The sequence below is a fragment of the Haliotis asinina genome, chromosome 10 (genome assembly GCF_037392515.1).
Source record: "Haliotis asinina isolate JCU_RB_2024 chromosome 10, JCU_Hal_asi_v2, whole genome shotgun sequence".
Lineage (NCBI taxonomy): Eukaryota > Metazoa > Mollusca > Gastropoda > Lepetellida > Haliotidae > Haliotis > Haliotis asinina.
In genome coordinates this window covers 50,454,985-50,479,626 of record NC_090289.1, presented here as the reverse complement: position 1 = coordinate 50,479,626, position 24,642 = coordinate 50,454,985, and the positions used below count along the sequence as shown (strand labels likewise).

The following is a 24,642-nucleotide window of genomic DNA, read 5'->3' as shown; positions in this document are numbered from 1 at the left end:
GCTTCTCGAAGGCAAAATGTTGGCGATTTAAGGGTCATATTGACTAGAGACAGCACCTCTAATCTTGAAACACAACAAACGAGTCGGTGCGACGTCAGCGAGAGGAATATGCCGACAATTCTCTGTCTTGTTGTTTACGAACGTCACCAGCTTAATCGTTTCGGGATGGGAAAGATTCTGGTTGACTCTGACTCTCCAAGTTTAGCATAAGGCTTTTCGAGACGCTTCCTCCCTGGCATGTTTTTAATGTATTTGTCATGTCAGGGTCGGATACGTAATTGAAAATAAATAATTCTTATCCGCCCCTTACATGATTTTGGATTCAAATAGGGAAAATGGCTTCTTTCAGTGAGCAATTAGCTGCCAGGATTCCGAACATTTGTGAGTGCACTTACGCCGAGTCTCGTAATGCTTGTTACTTATAGTGCTGTTAGACATTTGGTGCGTAGAAAGGCCTTATTCTAAACCTACAACTGTGCGTTCAATAACATTTCTTTGATTTCACAATTCAGTTCTGTACTACCAACGTCAGGGTTAGCCTGTGCGTTTGGACAGTCAGCTCGTAACACAGATGTATATGGTTACTTTGTAACCAAGGTAGCGACTATAACACAGAGGCATGGGGTTACTTTGCAACCCACAATGTAGCGACTATAACACAGGTGCATAGGGTTACTTTGTAACCCACAATGTAGCGACTAAAACATAGATGCATAGGGTTACTTTGTAACCCACAATGTAGCGACTAAAACATAGATGTGCACGTCACAGATCCAACAGCATCATTAAACTGTGCTCATAGACTGCTATCACAGCCATAATACTCGCTCCAACCATAATTCCTAGCAGCTGTATGCCCAGTATACAGTATGGGTTATCTCCCTTCGACGGCGTCACACATAATTCGGGAAGCTGAAATAAAATCATAATTTCCTCAGGTTTCCGCGAAACGATGTCTCTAAATTTAACTTCCGGGCAATATGTTTTATCAATATGAAAATGGTTAAATGGATCTAAGAGAAGTTTGCAGAATCAACTGACAATCATTACGATTAGGCCGAAAAATACCCCAAACTTTCAACCTTTTGTCGAACATGCCAACTAATGCACATCTACTATTCAAAATACATCAAGGAAGAATCGCAGTTTCTAATTTTCATAGCTACTCTCTGACCTGTAGTCATGGAAACGGATTTGGGTATACCTTAGCATTCTGAGTAAATACCGTTCAAAGACTTATTAGATTCTGTATGTCTGTAGTGCCGATATTGATTGTATTAGAGTCACAAGCAACAATACGAGGGTAAAGCTGTGAAGCCGCTCTCACCATGTCAACCAAAGCTATGTACAGGAAGGTTCCAGCTATACAGGCAAAGATCCAAAGGGAGGCATCCCCAACGTTGCCAAGGACAACACCAATGACCATCCCGAAGAAGCAGAGCACAGAGGACACACAGTTGTAGATGATGGCCTGCTTCACCGACATCCCCGTCTGCAGCAGCACGGCAAAGTCTCCTGTGAGCAACAACAACCAATGACAAAGCATTACGAGCACGGGCTGTGCTGTAAACAGCACTGGTGAAGAGTGACTCAGCAATAGTCCCTGATTATACATCAAGTAATCAATTGCCTGTGGGTACTGCTTGACAAGTATTAGATGAACCACAACCTGATAAATGACCCCAATCTGCATATATGGGAACGTCCTCAAGAACATTCCATTTGGAACAAGACGGTAACAAGTTGTCGTCTGAATGTTGAAAAGTTCAATTTCCTCGTGCGAATCGTGTTTTGATTGTTATGTCATACTACTGCTTAGCAAGTATTACAAACGCTTTACCACGATGTTATTTCCTTCCATTAAAACCTTACAATTTGACTGCGTTTCCCGCCACCTAAATTCGAAAATTTACCTTTGAACCCTGGTAGTACAATTGGCCTCTTGCCATATCATATCTAGAGTAGGCAGTTGATTTTGTACTCTATATAAACTTTGTACAAATTGATGGACTGCACACCGGTCAAAATCATCAGGTTTGTGCTTGAAAGTTTTGAGTTTGCGCAACTTGTTGGGACTAATGAAAGTAGGCCCTACGTGATCCCGTATTATCTTCCTCTTTAATGCTTTTTAAAGTTGCCTTGGAAAGACCAGTAGCAAGGGGACTTTCAGAAATAGCGTCTGCCTTGGCTGCACGTCTTTTCTATGTAAATGATAACATTGCAGACCACCTCCCTTCCCCGAGAATGACCAATTTGCCCATGCTTCCCTAACCTGGCGATGTGAATCTGAAATCTGCAAACATTCAAAATTTGACTCGTGCCGTGATAGTGCCTTGCTGAACTAAGTCGCTCTACAAGACACAAGTTAAACAGTAGCTGTACTGATTTCACGCCACAGTCAGCATATATTGCACGTGCCACCTGTAGCAACCAAGTGTATTCGTCCAGATTACTTGCCCCGCCTACTTGTCAAAAACGCGTTCACCGCGCTGGCCCATCTAATACTTGTCAAGCAATAGTGTTGTAAGGTATTGAAGCAGAGGAGACGAGCCGTGGTGATCTCGTTGATTTCGGGTGCCATGGCTTGATGGAGTTACCGAGGACCTGTTTTTACACATGTTACTCTAAAACTGGAGTGAAGTACACTCTTCACAAAAAACAGGGGACCCTGAACTTTGAAGCCTGGTAGAAAGAAAACCCAATGAGGAACGTTACAATGACAATGGCATTGATCTTGTATATGCAGCATCATTTCACGTTATCACCACAAGCAAACACAATGCAATGAAAGCACGTGAGTCATTATGAATCTTGACGTTTTTCAGGCAGGTCGATAAATCAGTGTAGACCAATTGTCTTGCATCTGTGCATGGTCAGGGTTTTCAGCGTCAAATCACACACCGCTGACTGAAAATTATAAACCTGAAAGTTTCATGTCATACTCCAGTCACCTTACAAGGGGGATAACTGAACAAACAGCTTTGCTTTGAAGGAAATTCATGTGGTGAGAACATTCATTATTGTTGTATCAACATTGATTCAGTCCCATATGTCTCCGAAATTCGACAGTCGTGCCATAAAAGAGCAGTTCCCCTATTTTGGAAGAGTATATATTGCAATATGCACCAGTCATAATGGACCGAACAGAGTGAACTTCTTTTCATTGCCGTGTATTCCCGACTTCAGTCAGGTGGATGTATTTTATAACCTATTGCGTTCGAACAGAGCCAGCATGTTCTAACAACTGGTTTTTCACACCTTTATCAACCAGCCTAACATGTTAATACAAATGCAGGGCTTGAACTCGGTAATGTTGAAATCACCAAAAATGGATGAATTCGAATTAACGCAGCTAAGATTAGTGGGAATGGTTCTGTTTTATGTCCTACCCATCTCGTGAGGCAGTTCGTGACAGAAGATGGCGATGGTGGTGCTGATACCACCTGTGATACTGTTGGCAAAGCCTGCACCAAGCGCAAGCCCGTCGCTGAAGTTGTGGATACCGTCTCCAAGAATCACCATCCATGCAATCGTTGCTACTGACGTCGGGAGCTGATTGTTTAAATGAGAGTGACCGTGCCCTTGTTCAGATTCAGAAAGAGGCTGATTCTCACTTCGCGACACACTCATTTCTGGATGGGTGATTGTCGTCATAGACAGAAGGCTGCCTGCACATGCTCCAATTGGTAATCCTGTAGAGCAAAACCATTGAAGTAAATGAACTGTGTGCAGCTATCACAAAAAACACAAAGACAATTGGTTTGAAATGCAAAAACTAATGACGGTTTTCTGAACTGATAGACGAATGTACTAAAGATTTACTTTCCGTGACATATCAAAATGTATTTAAAAAAATACACGATGGCAAGGCATTTCAATTTTTGCCTCAGATATCGGTGCAAACGTGAACATTAATTTGTCTGTACGCCATATACACCTGTTCGTCATATACACGTGTTCTAGAGGTACTTACTGTGCTGCCTGTACACATGTTCTAGAGCTACCCATTGTGTTGTCTGTACACGTGTTCTCCAGGTACTCACTGTGCTGCCTGTACACATGTTCTAGAGCTACCCATTGTGTTGTCTGTACACGTGTTCTCCAGGTACTTACTGTGCTGCCTGGACATGTGTTACTAGGTGTACTGACTGTGTTGTCTGTACATATGTTCTAGAGGTACTCACTGTGCTGCCTGTACACATGTTCTAGAGGTACTTACTGTGCTGCCTGTACACATGTTCTAGAGCTACCCATTGTGTTGTCTGTACACGTGTTCTAGAGGTACTTACTGTGCTGCCTGTACACATGTTCTAGAGCTACCCATTGTGTTGTCTGTACACGTGTTCTCCAGGTACTCACTGTGCTGCCTGTACACGTGTTCTAGAGGTACTCACTGTGCTGCCTGTACACGTGTTCTAGAGGTACTTACTGTGCTGCCTGTACACGTGTTCTAGAGGTACTTACTGTGCTGCCTGTACATATGTTCTAGAGCTACCCATTGTGTTGTCTGTACACGTGTTCTCCAGGTACTCACTGTGCTGCCTGTACACGTGTTCTAGAGGTACTCACTGTGCTGCCTGTACACGTGTTCTAGAGGTACTTACTGTGCTGCCTGTACACGTGTTCTAGAGGTACTCACTGTGCTGCCTGTACACGTGTTCTAGAGGTACTTACTGTGCTGCCTGTACATATGTTCTAGAGCTACCCATTGTGTTGTCTGTACACGTGTTCTCCAGGTACTCACTGTGCTGCCTGTACACGTGTTCTAGAGGTACTTACTGTGCTGCCTGTACACATGTTCTAGAGCTACCCATTGTGTTGTCTGTACACGTGTTCTAGAGGTACTTACTGTGCTGCCTGTACACATGTTCTAGAGCTACCCATTGTGTTGTCTGTACACGTGTTCTCCAGGTACTCACTGTGCTGCCTGGACATGTGTTACTAGGTGTACTGACTGTGTTGTCTGTACATATGTTCTAGAGGTACTCACTGTGCTGCCTGTACACATGTTCTAGAGCTACCCATTGTGTTGTCTGTACACGTGTTCTCCAGGTACTCACTGTGCTGCCTGTACACGTGTTCTAGAGGTACTTACTGTGCTGCCTGTACACATGTTCTAGAGCTACCCATTGTGTTGTCTGTACACGTGTTCTCCAGGTACTCACTGTGCTGCCTGTACACGTGTTCTAGAGGTACTTACTGTGCTGCCTGTACACATGTTCTAGAGCTACCCATTGTGTTGTCTGTACACGTGTTCTCCAGGTACTCACTGTGCTGCGTGGACATGTGTTACTAGGTGTACTGACTGTGTTGTCTGTACATATGTTCTAGAGGTACTTACTGTGCTGCCTGGACATGTGTTACTAGGTGTACTGACTGTGTTGTCTGTACATATGTTCTCCAGGTACTCACTGTGCTGCCTGGACATGTGTTACTAGGTGTACTGACTGTGTTGTCTGTACATATGTTCTCCAGGTACTCACTGTGCTGCCTGGACATGTGTTACTAGGTGTACTGACTGTGTTGTCTGTACATATGTTCTAGAGGTACTCACTGTGCTGCCTGGACATGTGTTACTAGGTGTACTGACTGTGTTGTCTGTACATATGTTCTAGAGGTACTCACTGTGCTGCCTGGACATGTGTTACTAGGTGTACTGACTGTGTTGTCTGTACATATGTTCTCCAGGTACTTACTGTGCTGCCTGGACATGTGTTACTAGGTGTACTGACTGTGTTGTCTGTACATATGTTCTAGAGGTACTCACTGTGCTGCCTGGACATGTGTTACTAGGTGTACTGACTGTGTTGTCTGTACATATGTTCTCCAGGTACTCACTGTGCTGCCTGGACATGTGTTACTAGGTGTACTGACTGTGTTGTCTGTACATATGTTCTAGAGGTACTCACTGTGCTGCCTGGACATGTGTTACTAGGTGTACTGACTGTGTTGTCTGTACATATGTTCTCCAGGTACTCACTGTGCTGCCTGGACATGTGTTACTAGGTGTACTGACTGTGTTGTCTGTACATATGTTCTCCAGGTACTCACTGTGCTGCCTGGACATGTGTTACTAGGTGTACTGACTGTGTTGTCTGTACATATGTTCTAGAGGTACTCACTGTGCTGCCTGGACATGTGTTACTAGGTGTACTGACTGTGTTGTCTGTACATATGTTCTCCAGGTACTCACTGTGCTGCCTGGACATGTGTTACTAGGTGTACTGACTGTGTTGTCTGTACATATGTTCTAGAGGTACTTACTGTGCTGCCTGGACATGTGTTACTAGGTGTACTGACTGTGTTGTCTGTACATATGTTCTAGAGGTACTTACTGTGCTGCCTGGACATGTGTTACTAGGTGTACTGACTGTGTTGTCTGTACATATGTTCTAGAGGTACTCACTGTGCTGCCTGTACACATGTTCTAGAGGTACTTACTGTGCTGCCTGTACACGTGTTCTCCAGGTACTCACTGTGCTGCCTGTACACGTGTTCTAGAGGTACTTACTGTGCTGCCTGTACACATGTTCTAGAGCTACCCATTGTGTTGTCTGTACACGTGTTCTCCAGGTACTCACTGTGCTGCCTGTACACGTGTTCTAGAGGTACTCACTGTGCTGCCTGTACACGTGTTCTAGAGGTACTTACTGTGCTGCCTGTACACGTGTTCTAGAGGTACTTACTGTGCTGCCTGTACATATGTTCTAGAGCTACCCATTGTGTTGTCTGTACACGTGTTCTCCAGGTACTCACTGTGCTGCCTGTACACGTGTTCTAGAGGTACTCACTGTGCTGCCTGTACACGTGTTCTAGAGGTACTTACTGTGCTGCCTGTACACGTGTTCTAGAGGTACTCACTGTGCTGCCTGTACACGTGTTCTAGAGGTACTTACTGTGCTGCCTGTACATATGTTCTAGAGCTACCCATTGTGTTGTCTGTACACGTGTTCTCCAGGTACTCACTGTGCTGCCTGTACACGTGTTCTAGAGGTACTTACTGTGCTGCCTGTACACATGTTCTAGAGCTACCCATTGTGTTGTCTGTACACGTGTTCTAGAGGTACTTACTGTGCTGCCTGTACACATGTTCTAGAGCTACCCATTGTGTTGTCTGTACACGTGTTCTCCAGGTACTCACTGTGCTGCCTGGACATGTGTTACTAGGTGTACTGACTGTGTTGTCTGTACATATGTTCTAGAGGTACTCACTGTGCTGCCTGTACACATGTTCTAGAGCTACCCATTGTGTTGTCTGTACACGTGTTCTCCAGGTACTCACTGTGCTGCCTGTACACGTGTTCTAGAGGTACTTACTGTGCTGCCTGTACACATGTTCTAGAGCTACCCATTGTGTTGTCTGTACACGTGTTCTCCAGGTACTCACTGTGCTGCCTGTACACGTGTTCTAGAGGTACTTACTGTGCTGCCTGTACACATGTTCTAGAGCTACCCATTGTGTTGTCTGTACACGTGTTCTCCAGGTACTCACTGTGCTGCGTGGACATGTGTTACTAGGTGTACTGACTGTGTTGTCTGTACATATGTTCTAGAGGTACTTACTGTGCTGCCTGGACATGTGTTACTAGGTGTACTGACTGTGTTGTCTGTACATATGTTCTCCAGGTACTCACTGTGCTGCCTGGACATGTGTTACTAGGTGTACTGACTGTGTTGTCTGTACATATGTTCTCCAGGTACTCACTGTGCTGCCTGGACATGTGTTACTAGGTGTACTGACTGTGTTGTCTGTACATATGTTCTAGAGGTACTCACTGTGCTGCCTGGACATGTGTTACTAGGTGTACTGACTGTGTTGTCTGTACATATGTTCTAGAGGTACTCACTGTGCTGCCTGGACATGTGTTACTAGGTGTACTGACTGTGTTGTCTGTACATATGTTCTCCAGGTACTTACTGTGCTGCCTGGACATGTGTTACTAGGTGTACTGACTGTGTTGTCTGTACATATGTTCTAGAGGTACTCACTGTGCTGCCTGGACATGTGTTACTAGGTGTACTGACTGTGTTGTCTGTACATATGTTCTCCAGGTACTCACTGTGCTGCCTGGACATGTGTTACTAGGTGTACTGACTGTGTTGTCTGTACATATGTTCTAGAGGTACTCACTGTGCTGCCTGGACATGTGTTACTAGGTGTACTGACTGTGTTGTCTGTACATATGTTCTCCAGGTACTCACTGTGCTGCCTGGACATGTGTTACTAGGTGTACTGACTGTGTTGTCTGTACATATGTTCTCCAGGTACTCACTGTGCTGCCTGGACATGTGTTACTAGGTGTACTGACTGTGTTGTCTGTACATATGTTCTAGAGGTACTCACTGTGCTGCCTGGACATGTGTTACTAGGTGTACTGACTGTGTTGTCTGTACATATGTTCTCCAGGTACTCACTGTGCTGCCTGGACATGTGTTACTAGGTGTACTGACTGTGTTGTCTGTACATATGTTCTAGAGGTACTTACTGTGCTGCCTGGACATGTGTTACTAGGTGTACTGACTGTGTTGTCTGTACATATGTTCTAGAGGTACTTACTGTGCTGCCTGGACATGTGTTACTAGGTGTACTGACTGTGTTGTCTGTACATATGTTCTAGAGGTACTCACTGTGCTGCCTGTACACATGTTCTAGAGCTACCCATTGTGTTGTCTGTACACGTGTTCTCCAGGTACTCACTGTGCTGCCTGGACATGTGTTACTAGGTGTACTGACTGTGTTGTCTGTACATATGTTCTAGAGGTACTTACTGTGCTGCCTGGACATGTGTTACTAGGTGTACTGACTGTGTTGTCTGTACATATGTTCTAGAGGTACTTACTGTGCTGCCTGGACATGTGTTACTAGGTGTACTGACTGTGTTGTCTGTACATATGTTCTCCAGGTACTCACTGTGCTGCCTGGACATGTGTTACTAGGTGTACTGACTGTGTTGTCTGTACATATGTTCTCCAGGTACTCACTGTGCTGCCTGGACATGTGTTACTAGGTGTACTGACTGTGTTGTCTGTACATATGTTCTAGAGGTACTCACTGTGCTGCCTGGACATGTGTTACTAGGTGTACTGACTGTGTTGTCTGTACATATGTTCTCCAGGTACTCACTGTGCTGCCTGGACATGTGTTACTAGGTGTACTGACTGTGTTGTCTGTACATATGTTCTAGAGGTACTCACTGTGCTGCCTGTACACATGTTCTAGAGCTACCCATTGTGTTGTCTGTACACGTGTTCTCCAGGTACTGACTGTGTTGTCTGTACACGTGTTCTAGAGGTACTCACTGTGCTGCCTGGACATGTGTTACTAGGTGTACTGACTGTGTTGTCTGTACATATGTTCTCCAGGTACTTACTGTGCTGCCTGGACATGTGTTACTAGGTGTACTGACTGTGTTGTCTGTACATATGTTCTAGAGGTACTCACTGTGCTGCCTGGACATGTGTTACTAGGTGTACTGACTGTGTTGTCTGTACATATGTTCTCCAGGTACTCACTGTGCTGCCTGGACATGTGTTACTAGGTGTACTGACTGTGTTGTCTGTACATATGTTCTCCAGGTACTCACTGTGCTGCCTGGACATGTGTTACTAGGTGTACTGACTGTGTTGTCTGTACATATGTTCTAGAGGTACTCACTGTGCTGCCTGGACATGTGTTACTAGGTGTACTGACTGTGTTGTCTGTACATATGTTCTAGAGGTACTCACTGTGCTGCCTGGACATGTGTTACTAGGTGTACTGACTGTGTTGTCTGTACATATGTTCTCCAGGTACTTACTGTGCTGCCTGGACATGTGTTACTAGGTGTACTGACTGTGTTGTCTGTACATATGTTCTAGAGGTACTTACTGTGCTGCCTGGACATGTGTTACTAGGTGTACTGACTGTGTTGTCTGTACATATGTTCTCCAGGTACTCACTGTGCTGCCTGGACATGTGTTACTAGGTGTACTGACTGTGTTGTCTGTACATATGTTCTCCAGGTACTCACTGTGCTGCCTGGACATGTGTTACTAGGTGTACTGACTGTGTTGTCTGTACATATGTTCTAGAGGTACTCACTGTGCTGCCTGGACATGTGTTACTAGGTGTACTGACTGTGTTGTCTGTACATATGTTCTAGAGGTACTCACTGTGCTGCCTGGACATGTGTTACTAGGTGTATTGACTGTGTTGTCTGTACATATGTTCTCCAGGTACTTACTGTGCTGCCTGGACATGTGTTACTAGGTGTACTGACTGTGTTGTCTGTACATATGTTCTAGAGGTACTCACTGTGCTGCCTGGACATGTGTTACTAGGTGTACTGACTGTGTTGTCTGTACATATGTTCTCCAGGTACTCACTGTGCTGCCTGGACATGTGTTACTAGGTGTACTGACTGTGTTGTCTGTACATATGTTCTAGAGGTACTCACTGTGCTGCCTGGACATGTGTTACTAGGTGTACTGACTGTGTTGTCTGTACATATGTTCTCCAGGTACTCACTGTGCTGCCTGGACATGTGTTACTAGGTGTACTGACTGTGTTGTCTGTACATATGTTCTCCAGGTACTCACTGTGCTGCCTGGACATGTGTTACTAGGTGTACTGACTGTGTTGTCTGTACATATGTTCTAGAGGTACTCACTGTGCTGCCTGGACATGTGTTACTAGGTGTACTGACTGTGTTGTCTGTACATATGTTCTCCAGGTACTCACTGTGCTGCCTGGACATGTGTTACTAGGTGTACTGACTGTGTTGTCTGTACATATGTTCTAGAGGTACTTACTGTGCTGCCTGGACATGTGTTACTAGGTGTACTGACTGTGTTGTCTGTACATATGTTCTCCAGGTACTCACTGTGCTGCCTGGACATGTGTTACTAGGTGTACTGACTGTGTTGTCTGTACATATGTTCTCCAGGTACTCACTGTGCTGCCTGGACATGTGTTACTAGGTGTACTGACTGTGTTGTCTGTACATATGTTCTAGAGGTACTCACTGTGCTGCCTGGACATGTGTTACTAGGTGTACTGACTGTGTTGTCTGTACATATGTTCTCCAGGTACTCACTGTGCTGCCTGGACATGTGTTACTAGGTGTACTGACTGTGTTGTCTGTACATATGTTCTAGAGGTACTCACTGTGCTGCCTGTACACATGTTCTAGAGCTACCCATTGTGTTGTCTGTACACGTGTTCTCCAGGTACTGACTGTGTTGTCTGTACACGTGTTCTAGAGGTACTCACTGTGCTGCCTGGACATGTGTTACTAGGTGTACTGACTGTGTTGTCTGTACATATGTTCTCCAGGTACTTACTGTGCTGCCTGGACATGTGTTACTAGGTGTACTGACTGTGTTGTCTGTACATATGTTCTAGAGGTACTCACTGTGCTGCCTGGACATGTGTTACTAGGTGTACTGACTGTGTTGTCTGTACATATGTTCTCCAGGTACTCACTGTGCTGCCTGGACATGTGTTACTAGGTGTACTGACTGTGTTGTCTGTACATATGTTCTCCAGGTACTCACTGTGCTGCCTGGACATGTGTTACTAGGTGTACTGACTGTGTTGTCTGTACATATGTTCTCCAGGTACTCACTGTGCTGCCTGGACATGTGTTACTAGGTGTACTGACTGTGTTGTCTGTACATATGTTCTCCAGGTACTCACTGTGCTGCCTGGACATGTGTTACTAGGTGTACTGACTGTGTTGTCTGTACATATGTTCTAGAGGTACTTACTGTGCTGCCTGGACATGTGTTACTAGGTGTACTGACTGTGTTGTCTGTACATATGTTCTAGAGGTACTTACTGTGCTGCCTGGACATGTGTTACTAGGTGTACTGACTGTGTTGTCTGTACATATGTTCTAGAGGTACTTACTGTGCTGCCTGGACATGTGTTACTAGGTGTACTGACTGTGTTGTCTGTACATATGTTCTCCGGGTACTCACTGTGCTGCCTGGACATGTGTTACTAGGTGTACTGACTGTGTTGTCTGTACATATGTTCTCCAGGTACTCACTGTGCTGCCTGGACATGTGTTACTAGGTGTACTGACTGTGTTGTCTGTACATATGTTCTAGAGGTACTCACTGTGCTGCCTGGACATGTGTTACTAGGTGTACTGACTGTGTTGTCTGTACATATGTTCTCCAGGTACTCACTGTGCTGCCTGGACATGTGTTACTAGGTGTACTGACTGTGTTGTCTGTACATATGTTCTAGAGGTACTCACTGTGCTGCCTGTACACATGTTCTAGAGCTACCCATTGTGTTGTCTGTACACGTGTTCTCCAGGTACTGACTGTGTTGTCTGTACACGTGTTCTAGAGGTACTCACTGTGCTGCCTGGACATGTGTTACTAGGTGTACTGACTGTGTTGTCTGTACATATGTTCTAGAGGTACTCACTGTTCTGCCTGTACACGTTGAACATCATTTCCTCGCATTCCTGGTAGTCGGGGTCCTCGTGGGCTGACAGCTTCACTCCCACTACGCTGTCGGCTGCATCGGTGGTTGACTTTTCCGTGCTTGCGGACGGTGCAGAAGAGGCCTTCTTTTTCTGGGGTAATATTCAAATTGCAAAGGTACATTTCAATCTTAAACTTTTAAGGATCGCACGCACAAGCACACGCACACGCACACGCACATGCACAAGGCAGAAGCCACGTGCAGGCAGTACAGCTGGTTTTCCAATACTATCAAACCATATGGGAATCAAATCAAGTTCTGGTGCTTGCTGGGGCGGTGGACTGGCCTTATGGCGTTCGTTTTTCACGCCGAAGATCTAGGTACGATTCCCCACATGGGCACAATGCATGCAGCTAATGTTTTGTGTTCCCTGCCGTGATGTTGCTGGAATATTGTTGAAAGAGTCGTAAAACTAAAAACCCACACTGTTACTCATTCTGATGCGTGCTGGTGAACGCATGTTACTGATCATAACATGTTTTAAAAAATCGGGTGACCGTAAACTGACCTTCGTCTTCGTTCTTCTTTCCATGAATATCCTGAGCAGCCTCTCCATGGTAAAGAAAGTAATCAGTCCACCCATTCCACAAAGACCCATCCACAGTGAGTTGCTATGGTAATCAAAATGTTCACTATGGTGACTGTCCTCGTGCGTTCCTTCGTGATTGTCATGGATATCGCCTGTCATCGCCTGTGAAAGAATAGGGCAGGTTGGAGATACAAGTTGAAGGTTTTTTGACAAATAACACATATGCATTCAGACACTTTCCTAGTCACGTGTTCCGAACTTACATGTGGCAGTAGGTGAAGCAGCGCGTCCCCAGTGAGTGCCCCGACAGCAACGGCAACCAGGAACTGCAGAACGTAGTTATAGGAGACCCTCCTCATGACGGGTATGATGACGACGCACCCGAGGCCCACGAGACTGATGAACAGAACAGCCAGGATGCTGGATCCCCAAACTGAAAGATTCAGACGTTACAGGACTGGCATCAATATACTCGAAGATGAAACACGCTTTCATTTACGACTGGAACGGGTACCCCGGATACCCGGGACAGGTGGGTGATGAGATGGACAGGGTACCAGTGTCAATGCCTAGACCCGTTATCAATATGTGACTAATAGATTAAACAATGTAATATGTTATTGGTTCATGAGTAAGAGGTTGTATTGTCTTTGAAGATTAATAGACAATGACAGTCAATTGTTTTGAATATAACACATGGTTAAGATATTAAGAACCCCAGATATTAGCCTTCCAGCTGAAGAATATATTGTCATTTCTCACAAATTTGATATCAGGAGTACAGCTTTCATTAGTATTACGGGTATCTGGGTATGGAAGGGTATTAGGGGATGGAGCACCCAGGAAGAAAATCTGGACCCGTCCCGGCCTTACTTTCACTGGACTTAGAGATTAATAAGAGGTTGGATATGAAACATTTTCTCAAATACGTACCTTTTAAGGGTGACTGATTGAAGTGGTGATGCATGTTGTCATCTGAGTGATCAAGGTGGCCAGGCATTTCATGGACATGGTCTCCATGGAGATGATTGTCCTTGTTCCTGGAAGCATTATGTACATGGTCGCCATGGAAATGCTTCTCTCTGTCCCGTAAAGAGTGACGTACATGGTCTCCATGGAGATGATTGTCATTGTTCCTGGAAGCATTATGCATATGGTCGCCATGGAGATCCTCCTCTCTGTCCGGTGAAGAGTGATGTACATGGTCTCCATGGAGATGACTGTCTTTGTTCCTGGAAGCATTATGCACATGTTCGCCATGGAAATCCTTCTCTCTGTCCCGTGAAGAGTGATGTACATGGTCTCCATGGAGATTCATGTTCTTGTCCGTAGAATCATGATCTGTGTGATCACCATGGAGATGCTTGTCCTTGTCTTCTGAACTATGGTGTATATGGTCACCATGACTACTGTTCGTCTCCACTCCTTCATGAACATGGTGCACGTGGCCACTATGGTAACCTTTGACCTGGCCGGATGCTGTCTTATGCCTGTGCTCCTCATGGTGATCTCCTCCTCTATAGAAGTGATGTACGTGGGCATTATGAGAACCCTGTTTATCCTTTTCAAGGTGACTACTCTCTTCTCCTGCCTCTTGATGGCTGTCGCTTTGGTTACCCTTCTCTACCGCTTTCTTTAAATGATGGTCATAATGTTTCCTGTGTCCATGATGGTGATCATGATGTTGGGCATGTTCTCTGTTGCTATGGTTACGTATACTGGCATTCAGGTGCTCGTGAAGGCTATAGTCAGCTGTACTCCTGACACTGCTGCTTTCGTTTTGTTTGTTATTAATGGTTTCATGTGGATTCTGATGTTGATGTTGGTGTTGGTGGTGTCGGTGTTGGTTGTGATGCTTCTGATGATGAAAGTGATGTTGATGATGGTGTTGTTGACGTTGGTTAGGAGAACGGTGGTCAGCTGTATTGGACACCCGCTGACGCTGTCGACAGAATGAGGTCAGCTGATACAGTATCACTGGAGCCAGGTACAAGAGGTCCTGTGGGTCACGTATTTCCTCTCCAAGTAGCGCCACCACGCTGTCCAGGCCTAGACACTGGAACAAATATAACATATTGTCACGGTGAATGTCGGCTCTTGCAGGTCTTCCACTTTCAGCGTAATATTAGAAATCTAATATGTATCTGTGCAATATTGTAAACACCATTTCAGTGCCTAAAGATCGAGATCATGATAATGTCCCTTACAGAATTCCATACCTATTTATTCCATATCGAAACTCACCACGGTAGTCTCCTTCCAAACGATATAGCAGTCGGTCCTGTGCAATAGTCGTTCGTAAAATCATTGATAAAACGTCAACACGACTGTCAGACAAATCGAAAATTTCAATGTTTAAATAAATGTTTAAATGACCCCGTGAAAGGCATTTGTACTTAACATGTCACTCTTCAATGTCGTAACATGCTTTGGCTTTTTTAGTTTAAAAAAAATTGAAAGACAGCAGATAAAGTCACAGCAGAATATAATGTTTATAAAAATATCTTTATACAGCTTCTGTTTAAGGGTTGTTTGTCTGTGCATGCGTCTTTTCGAGTAGATGTTGCAGGTGTAGGTGTAGGGAATATGCTCAGTTGGTTATTTGAACAACTGAGTGGAAATGTTTGAGTATGGAGTGAAGTGCATCTATGACGAGGATAGCCATTACTCGTTTATTAAAGTCAGTTTAATATCCTTTCCCACGTGGTGTGATGTCACCTACATAGAAACGCCGCTGTCAGGAAACTTTCAGCTATATGGGCCACACAATCCAGTGGTTGATATAGCAAACAACTATCCTCTCCGTCGGGGTACAATGATCAAGTCTGACATCTGACCCATTCTCGTGGGTGCTTCTTTATATAATGAGTGAATGTTCCAAGTTTTCAAGTATATATAGCCTCAAACTGGGGCGTTGACGTGAATTCCCTATTTCCCAATTTTCACATCGAAACCCTGAGGCCTCAACACACCTACGATGTCATTGTGTTCCCCGTTTTCGTTGTTGTGCACATTCTGACAAATTCCTTGCATTTCGTCGTTATATGAAACTAGAAAATACAACATAAGTACTCCAGATCATGCGGTTAGCTACCGTGCATACTAGACAGCCGTACATCTGATCGAGAGAGCCGTCTCTCGAACGCTACACTGAGCTGGGACGACATCTTGTTTACAATCTCAAAAACGGTTACATTTGAACATATTTCATGTTTCCAAACATTTGCTCTCATTGGTACAAGTGTCTGACGTTGTTAACGAAACACTGGTCTTCGGGCTCAGCAGCAGTTGACATGTCGGAACAGATCACCACTCAGCTATATCGTCTTATAAGAAGAAGTCTTAGTCCAAGAATGCCATGTATTGCCGTGTTACAATCCACGCTTTCCATACAGCGCTAATATCTTGACACTGATACAGCCCACGCTTTCCATACAGCGCTAATATCTTGACACTGGTATTACAAGCACTATAAATATCCGTGATATGTTTTTCAAACTTGTCGACTAAATGAATGTTATTGTATCTTGGCATATCTGGCAAGATGACGTCAACCATCTCTGTTTCACATACACATTCCAACCAGCGTGTCCGTGTCATGGCAACAACGAGGCTATCTGAGGCAGTGCGTTGGCGCACTAAGAATTAGGACTAGGAAATATGGCTGTTTCTGGGCACAGGCATGAACAATTACACCAGTCGCCTTAACAACACACTACGGTCAGAAACGTCGTTGCTCTTCCTCCGCAATGTCCATCTCACAGAGATGTCATGTCACATCCCAGGCTGTCAGTTCAAGTCAGTTGATGTATCATGTAGTGCAACCAACTTGCAAACAGAAACATGAGTCTCGTTTACCAATTCAGACAATAAAGTACTTTTCTGTCGATCCAAATTTTCTGGTGTAATAGTGAAAAGAGACACTACAACCAGCTATGGTTACACTAATTCCAATTCTTTGTTTCATGAGGAAATGGCATTTACAAATTAAAATGTAAATAATGTTAAAGTTTAAACAATCGCATTTCTCTATTTTATGTCCAGGTGTTGTAATTAGATGCATCAAAAAATACTGACTAATATTTATACATGTATCTCCAGCTGAATGAGTTGGTCCCAGAATTCTGGAGTGGTTATTGTACTAAATTGCGCAAGAGGACGGAACCCACTCAGCAAGTAATGAGACAGCAACGTAATCAATGTGTTGACTTGTGAGCACGGCACTTCATGGCTTGTCGTTTCTTCGTTGTACTGACGTTGTTTATTGACCAAAAAAAAGCATTACGCCAAAGCAACAAGTGGCACTGATCGACCAGAGCCAACTACGTATACATTGCTGCTGGGCACCACAAGGCTCACGTGGAATGTTCCAGTGACAAGCGTCCTCGTTATTTACCCTAAAGTAAACTGTAATTATGCTGTATTATGTTATTCTACTTCGCCAGAAGGTAGGGGATTATTTAATAACTTCGTGTTTCACTGATAGGTAGCACCATTTTGGTTTGACTACGCCCTTTGGTGTTTGTGTGTGAGGTAATGTGGGATTTGTTACATTTGAAAGTTTTAACACATTATTTTCATCACTTTGAAATGTATACATGTTACTTATAAGAAAGAAATTTACTTATGTATGTTCTGTAGTGAAATTATTTTTTTATAAAATGCTTTGGCGAAATAAACACACACTCGCTAAATTGCTTCATAGCATGATCGTCTTTGGTTTGGTTTGTGAGACAATAAGATGTTGGAGTTTCTTTATGTGTACAGGCCTGGCTGGGAAATCCTGTTTGGTGTTGTTGTTACTTTATACAGAAAGCTCTAAACTGTACACTTCAAACCAACCAGCTGTTACCGAAAAGTAGACGATGCTTTGGTCACCCCCCAACATCAACATGTTCTTATTCAGCAACCAACACCCTCGCATCAATATTCGCGTTGAAAACTGGACAGAACAGTTATCATTACTTGATTACTTGCTGTACCTCCTCGAACCACCTCTAGACTACTGTGTACACAAAACCTACCCATACGGATTAGTACATCCACTGAAACTCTTAACATCATCCTCGAATTAGGATAATCTCCCAAGCATAATCTGCGCATTAACCAGAAACGCAAAGAACATATGCTTGACAAATCTACAAGAAGACAGTGAACACCTGAAGGTGCTTGTAGCCCTAAACCACTATCTATCCCCAACAGTCAACAGAACTATTGCAGCAACTTCATAACCTTGCCCTAAAAGACCCAAAGCGCCTTCAGACCAAGATCTCCATTCCCAAACTCCATCACAAGCAGATACACGACCACCTTCTTGTCATCCTCCAACCTATTGTTCATGAGTGTCAAAATAAGTGATAACACATGAAACATATTTCGGCACATGTGTAATAAACCCTCAAGGTGACTTCAACGGCCGGTTGAGTAAATCACGTGACATCGGAATGCGGGATCTCATTCATAATCTTTTACTACGGATACACATGGTTACTACAACTTCAGTAACTCTCGTCTCCTCCGCTTGACACAATTAAACACTAATAAACACTAGATTTCAGTAAAACATAAGACACATATCACACTGAAAATCGTCAAAGTGTCACGTTTTACATGCAAGTGTCATATTTTGACTGCTCAGTTGCCGTTGTTATCAATGGACTGGTAAGGGGATGGCTATCAATACGTGGAACTATCACCATGTAAAGTTGACACTGAGTGTCCCAGGTTCTGTAACGAGATACAACCTGCAGTCATACGCAACCCCAAACCACCACTGAGCCACCACCGAATAATTCAGCTGCTTGGATCATGTCCTGGTGACTTGCTTCTTTCCGACGTCTCCGCCCCCGACAAAGCCCGTCGGAAACGTGTAGAAGACAGCCATTGTCATCAGTCGAATGAGCCATGTGTTCTGTCCTCAAGTTGTATTGGGCCTGCACCACCCCGGAAGTTCCTACCTGTACCTACGGGTGGGGAAGGGGCGTCTGATTGGACGACGTTCCCTACAGAGCAGCAACCCACAGCCTCCTTCCGGTTGTGCTGCTGGAGGTCAAACTCCAACTCTCTCCTGCCAGCGCATATATGGGCCATGGGTCTTGCCAACTGAATTAGGGATCGACCATTATCGGCGTGGTCTTTCCAAGTCATCCGGGTCTGGGACGAGCCATTACTTCACCAGTGGTCACGTGCTTCCTCCTAACTTGACGAATAACCTTGTGGGTCATGTTCTCAAGATTGCCCCGATGTCACGCCGGCCAATATCTTGCCATCGTGTATTTCCTTACATTCTTCGTATTGTCATGTCAAGAAAAGTAAAATGTTTCGTCCTTTGACTCACTTCAGAAAATGTTCATGTACATACTACAGTGAAAAGATTATCACCCGCATGTTCTTGTCTTCGAAGCACACGTGACGTTGCAACTAATAACCTCTTAGATGTTGTGTGAAGCATGTCTTTACATGTCAATTCCAGGGGCGTACCTGGCATTATAAAAAAAGTCCAGGCTTACATATGATTGTTGCTAAAAAACTGGGCAAGCCCTCAATACTATCTAAATACAAAGCATTGTAACCTATCGTGCTAACACGAAAACGATCGCATCATAAGAGCCAAAATTCCAGTACGTTATGGTATGATCGCATGTTTAGGCCACATTGCCCTTACAAATGGTCTAATAACGGCGTGGTTAATATTCAAGCCAGAGCCGATGTTGCAACAGTATATGCCCGGTTCATGTACGTTTCGTTTTGTCAACGTCAACATTTTGTCCAAGAAAAGTTATTTTTAGTAGTTTCGTCTTTTAAATCGCTTCAGAATACCCAAATCCTCATACTGCAATCATGAAATGTAAAGGCCAATGTGTTAGGCGAGAACATGCCAGCTTCGTGTTTTAGAAGAACAATTCCTATACGCTGGGATAAAACCGACTTTTTGGACATGATAAAATCGCCCGTGAATTTAGGTGGAGGTCATGTGTATACAATTACATTTGTCAGGATAACTTTCCTGTTGTCGACGTTACATGTACGACCCAATCGCTTACTCATATCGAACTCCTAGCGTTCTACGTGTGACGGGGTAACACATAACTGATATAGCATACTTTATGCTTATAGCATATTTTTCTTCGTAGAAACTGAGTTACACATTTTTAAGCGAAAACTTATCCTAAAATCAACATGCCTACATAGACATAGCCTTTTTCCGCTCGCCCCTAGTAGACCATATCATGTAACTAGAAGCATTTTCATGTTATTTCTCAAATTTACAAAGATGTTTAAAACAACGACGGGAAGGTCACGTGTAAGATGCATACCCAATATATCATTCAGTATGATGGAATTTTGAATGGAAACAATATTTTTTGACAACCACACATTATAAATTATTATTGCATGTGTGAAGTTTACATACATGAATTCTAGTACATATTTACTTAAGCGCAAAAGAAACGTCACCCTGCCAAAAGTTTTGCCAGATACGTTTCATCTTAATTTTTATTTTTTCACTTTTTATATGTTAGCTAGACCTGGTTCGTAGCCAGTGTTAAAAAACTGGTTTGAGATTCTGTATTTAATAAAAACAAAACATGTCAAAATGCAGGTACTAAAGTATTGATGGGGCGAGGTTTTGTGCGTATTTGATGAAAATGACACTGCACGTGCATCCCGAGGTGTCAGAGCTTTATGGAGAGCCACAGAACATGCAGCGAATCATTCACTGTTCGACAGTAGCAACATGATACTACTAACAAAGGGACAGAGAGACCAAGCTTTGGCAGAATGTTGGCCAGACTGCAAGACATGTTGCAAATCATTTTTCTGTTCATGTCCGAACTATGTCCCACCTGCGGCAACGAGTCCAAGCCACTGGAAGCACAACCGACCGTCTTCGCAATGGAAGGCCGCCTGTGACAACGATGAGGCACAATCGGTAGATTGTCCATCATCACCTTCAAAACCGTTTCGCTAGGGCACGGAAACTGTTCGGACAACCATTGGCAATCAACACAGATCTATCATCGATGGGGCATTTGAGGCAGAGAAACGTCACATGTCGTTTTATTTGGGTTTTCTTTTAGGCGGGGTAGGGGGTGGGATCGCCAATGTGGAAGTACCTTCGAATTCAACATGGATGAAATTATGTCAAGAATATCCTAGATTTGGTCACTGAAATAGTTACCTGTCTGTGCACATGCAATACGCTTAGACATGCTATATTATAACGCACTCTGCAGCATGAACTGAAACTTGGACACGTATAACTGTTAGGGCGCCCTGACACGATAACTCACACTCGGAAGTTGAGACTTTAAACAGCAAAGAAATATGACCGGGTTTCATTAGACGGATTAATAGACTGGGAAAGAGTAAATATATTGAATATCCCAAACAAATGCAAAAACTGGTTTAAATGATAATATCTGTGTAAAACGTTCAAATGTTCCAAATCTGTTTGGGCTCCTTTGTGACCTTGTAGAAAAGTGTCAGGTGGCATACCGCTGTTGCCCAGTCAAACTCTGAGCGGAATCCTGGGTGAGTCATGATGGCAAAGGTAACAGGGAACAGCGCATGTGCACTGGTCATACAGACCCTGAAACGACATCCTGGTCCCCGGGCCTCTCATTAATATTCATTATTATTATTCATAAATATTAATGAGAGGCCCGGGAACCAGGATGCCTGAAACGACAAAACCCAATACAGGGTTCAATATATGTCACGCGATCTATATAATAGCAAGTTCACAGCAGTCATTAATTGTTTCACTCCTTATCTATTGTTTCATTCCTTATCAATCTACTGAGGAAAAACAGTCAATAAGCTTTGTTTTAACAGAGTTTTTTCATGAGAAGAGGATTGGGTACAAGTTATACAACATAGAACACTCGCTCCTTAGTATTTTCAAAATATTATTTACATTCATTATACAAGATGGACATACGAGAGCAGAAAGATGGGAAAGAATGGAACAATAATAAAGAAAATCTTTTTGATTGACATATTTATGTTTGGACAATTTTAAATGTGCTTTGATTTGTATGAACAGTCAGATCTGCTTTGCCATTATTCAATTAGTCACAAAACCAGTTACTCAGGGTTACACTAAGATATAAATATACATTATGATATGATAAATTCTGAAATGGCAATAGCTGTTACGGTTAGTTGTAAGAAAACACTTCTCTGTACTGTCATGAATCCCTTCCGCCGCCTTAGACAAAAACAAACGATTGGCGGCAGTATCTTATGTATCATAATTAATTTTGTTTAATCCATTTAACGTACAGCTGAGTAAGCTTGAAAAAACCGCTAAAATAGGGCGATAACTGTTCAGCAGGCAGTATACCCTATGCAGGTGAAAGTAATTTTTTGCAGTTTTTGCTTTTATTTATTTATTCATTCATTCATTGTCAGTCAGTCAGTCAGTCAGTCAGTCATTTATTTATTTATTTATTTATTCATTTATTTATTTATTTATTTATTTTTCTTAGGGGGGAGGGGGTGCTGTAAGTTGTTCTTGTTTGTTTTTTCTTTTGTATTTCTTTTGTTTGTTTTTCTTTTCTTTTCTACTTTTTTCTTCCTTTTTTTTGTTTTTGTTTTAGGGCTTTTTCATGTTATCTGCTTTCCTGCTACAGATTTAGATAATGGGGAGTGACGAAATGCCTCAGTTTCATGTTCATAAGACTTTTCAATTTTGAAAAAAGAGAACTCAACGTGAGTATTTTGCATAATACGTGATGTCATCGAAGTCCAGGAAGTCATTTTAATGTGTAAAATTTCCTGGCCTGCGCCCTGACGAGGCTACAAATTAAGGTAAAAGTGTGACGAAGTGTCTCCGTTTCAACATATGTCATATTTGGGATCTCACTTTCTTAGTACTTACTTTCTTACTTTCTCCGTTTCATTTATATAAGATCTTTAAATTTATGAAAAAAAGACAACTAAACTTCAGTATTTTTCCAAATACCCGTGTCACTGAAGCCATAAGAAGTCACTTGAATGTGTTAAACTATTCTGGCCTTTACCTCGACGTAACCACTAATAACGCCCTCGTCGACAATTGCAAAAGCGGGCCCGCGCTACGGCTATTGTTCTGCAAAGGGTGCTGCAGAAAGGCCGACGTACTGACCCTTGGCGAACGACAGCTGCACAACTGCAAATTACTGAGAGAGAGTGCAGTTTACCGGGCGCAGTATGCTGTGGCCCTGATTGGCCGAGACGCTGGCTCTCGCTTCACAGATTTGGCGGTTCTCTTCGATCCGGAGGGGCTTTGTTAAGAGTTAGGATTAGCTACATCAAAGTTTCCCCTCTTCACGTGTATTCTATCCCTATCCAACAGTTCTTCACGATCTTGCTGCTCAAACATCCTTTAACTACCCTTAGCTTTAGTTCCCCTTTAGGGTTTGCTATGAGGCATCATCATACCTCTTTGTACGAATAAATCCAATGTAATTTGAGGAAACTACGTATATTTATAAACGCTTAGAAAATGGCTACTGCAGATACGTGCTTTAAGTGTCGGCGGTACCGAGAAGGAATGCTCTAACACCGACATGAATTATCTGAATTAAATTAAATAAATTTAAATGAAATCATGTGTTTTGATACGTGTATGTAATTGTAAAACAAAAAACACGTGTTTCCGAAAATCAAGAAAATATTTGTGAAATGTTATTTTTAACAACACAATAAATAAGCAGAATTAAGTTGAAATATTCTGAATTATGTATCAGGATACTTTTGGACAATTTGATATATTTGCAAACAAAGAACCGTGAGTTTACAGCAAAAAAAGGCTGGGACAAGGACACCACACGCCTCATAGATTGAATTTTGTTATGTACCTGTATCTATGCGTTAAGCAGTTAACCGCTTACAGTGTGGAATGCACACGTTAGGAGTGGTCAATTACCTTGTGATCGGTGCCTTCCCCGTTTCCCTTTGTATGTGTTCCTTCAGATCCACGTGGTAACCGGTCTGTCTTTGTGACGTCTCTCTCACGGCGTCGAATGTTGCCTGCACTAGGTTCTGGTCTCCGCTGATGATCATGCTGATTAGACTGATGTCGATGGTCGTCGCCTACCGGCACACCGACATCTCTCAACATACGTAATAAGTCGTTTACTTTCAATATCCCGGACTCCGAATACAGTGACATCAATAATGACGAAAAATGTAATCCCTTATTCCTCCTGGAAATTGTACCTGTCCTGTTACCATGGTAATGTTTATCTTCCACAGACCCCGAAGGACCATTATTGTCGGATATGAAAGTTCCGTTTGATACCGGCACATGTGTTCGCTGAGAGGCGGCGCAACAGAGCAGGCACACTATTACGAGACCCCGCATGGTCTGAGCGTTACGTGTATGATCCGTGTGTTCCCAAACAAATATGACCGTCTTCTTCACTTGCATTCATACGTTGTCACACTCTTAACTTACTATCGCGTTAACCATGTATATCTTGGAGTAACGCGCATCAAAATGTGAATGCCATGTGAATCACACCAGTCTAGACTGGTTCCCCGTCCGTGGTGAAATGTGAATCATGGTAGTACAATACCTTCCCACGATTGGTTGTTATAAATAGAAACGTTCACAAACGACCGAATTGTGTTAATATTGTTT

At 43.3% G+C, this 24,642-nt stretch overlaps 1 protein-coding gene across 1 annotated transcript; it reads right to left on the bottom strand.

Annotated features, from left to right (window-relative positions):
• Positions 1-765: 765 nt before the first annotated feature.
• On the bottom strand, positions 766-24,429 carry LOC137298755 (zinc transporter ZIP6-like). The gene is made up of 8 exons (XM_067831031.1): positions 23,926-24,429; positions 13,944-15,066; positions 13,274-13,443; positions 12,990-13,172; positions 12,422-12,572; positions 3,390-3,692; positions 1,328-1,515; positions 766-912 (listed from the first exon to the last, which is right to left on the bottom strand). The coding sequence occupies exons 1-8, from the start codon at positions 24,427-24,429 to the stop codon at positions 766-768; spliced, it is 2,769 nt and encodes a 922-aa protein (XP_067687132.1).
• Positions 24,430-24,642: the final 213 nt, after the last annotated feature.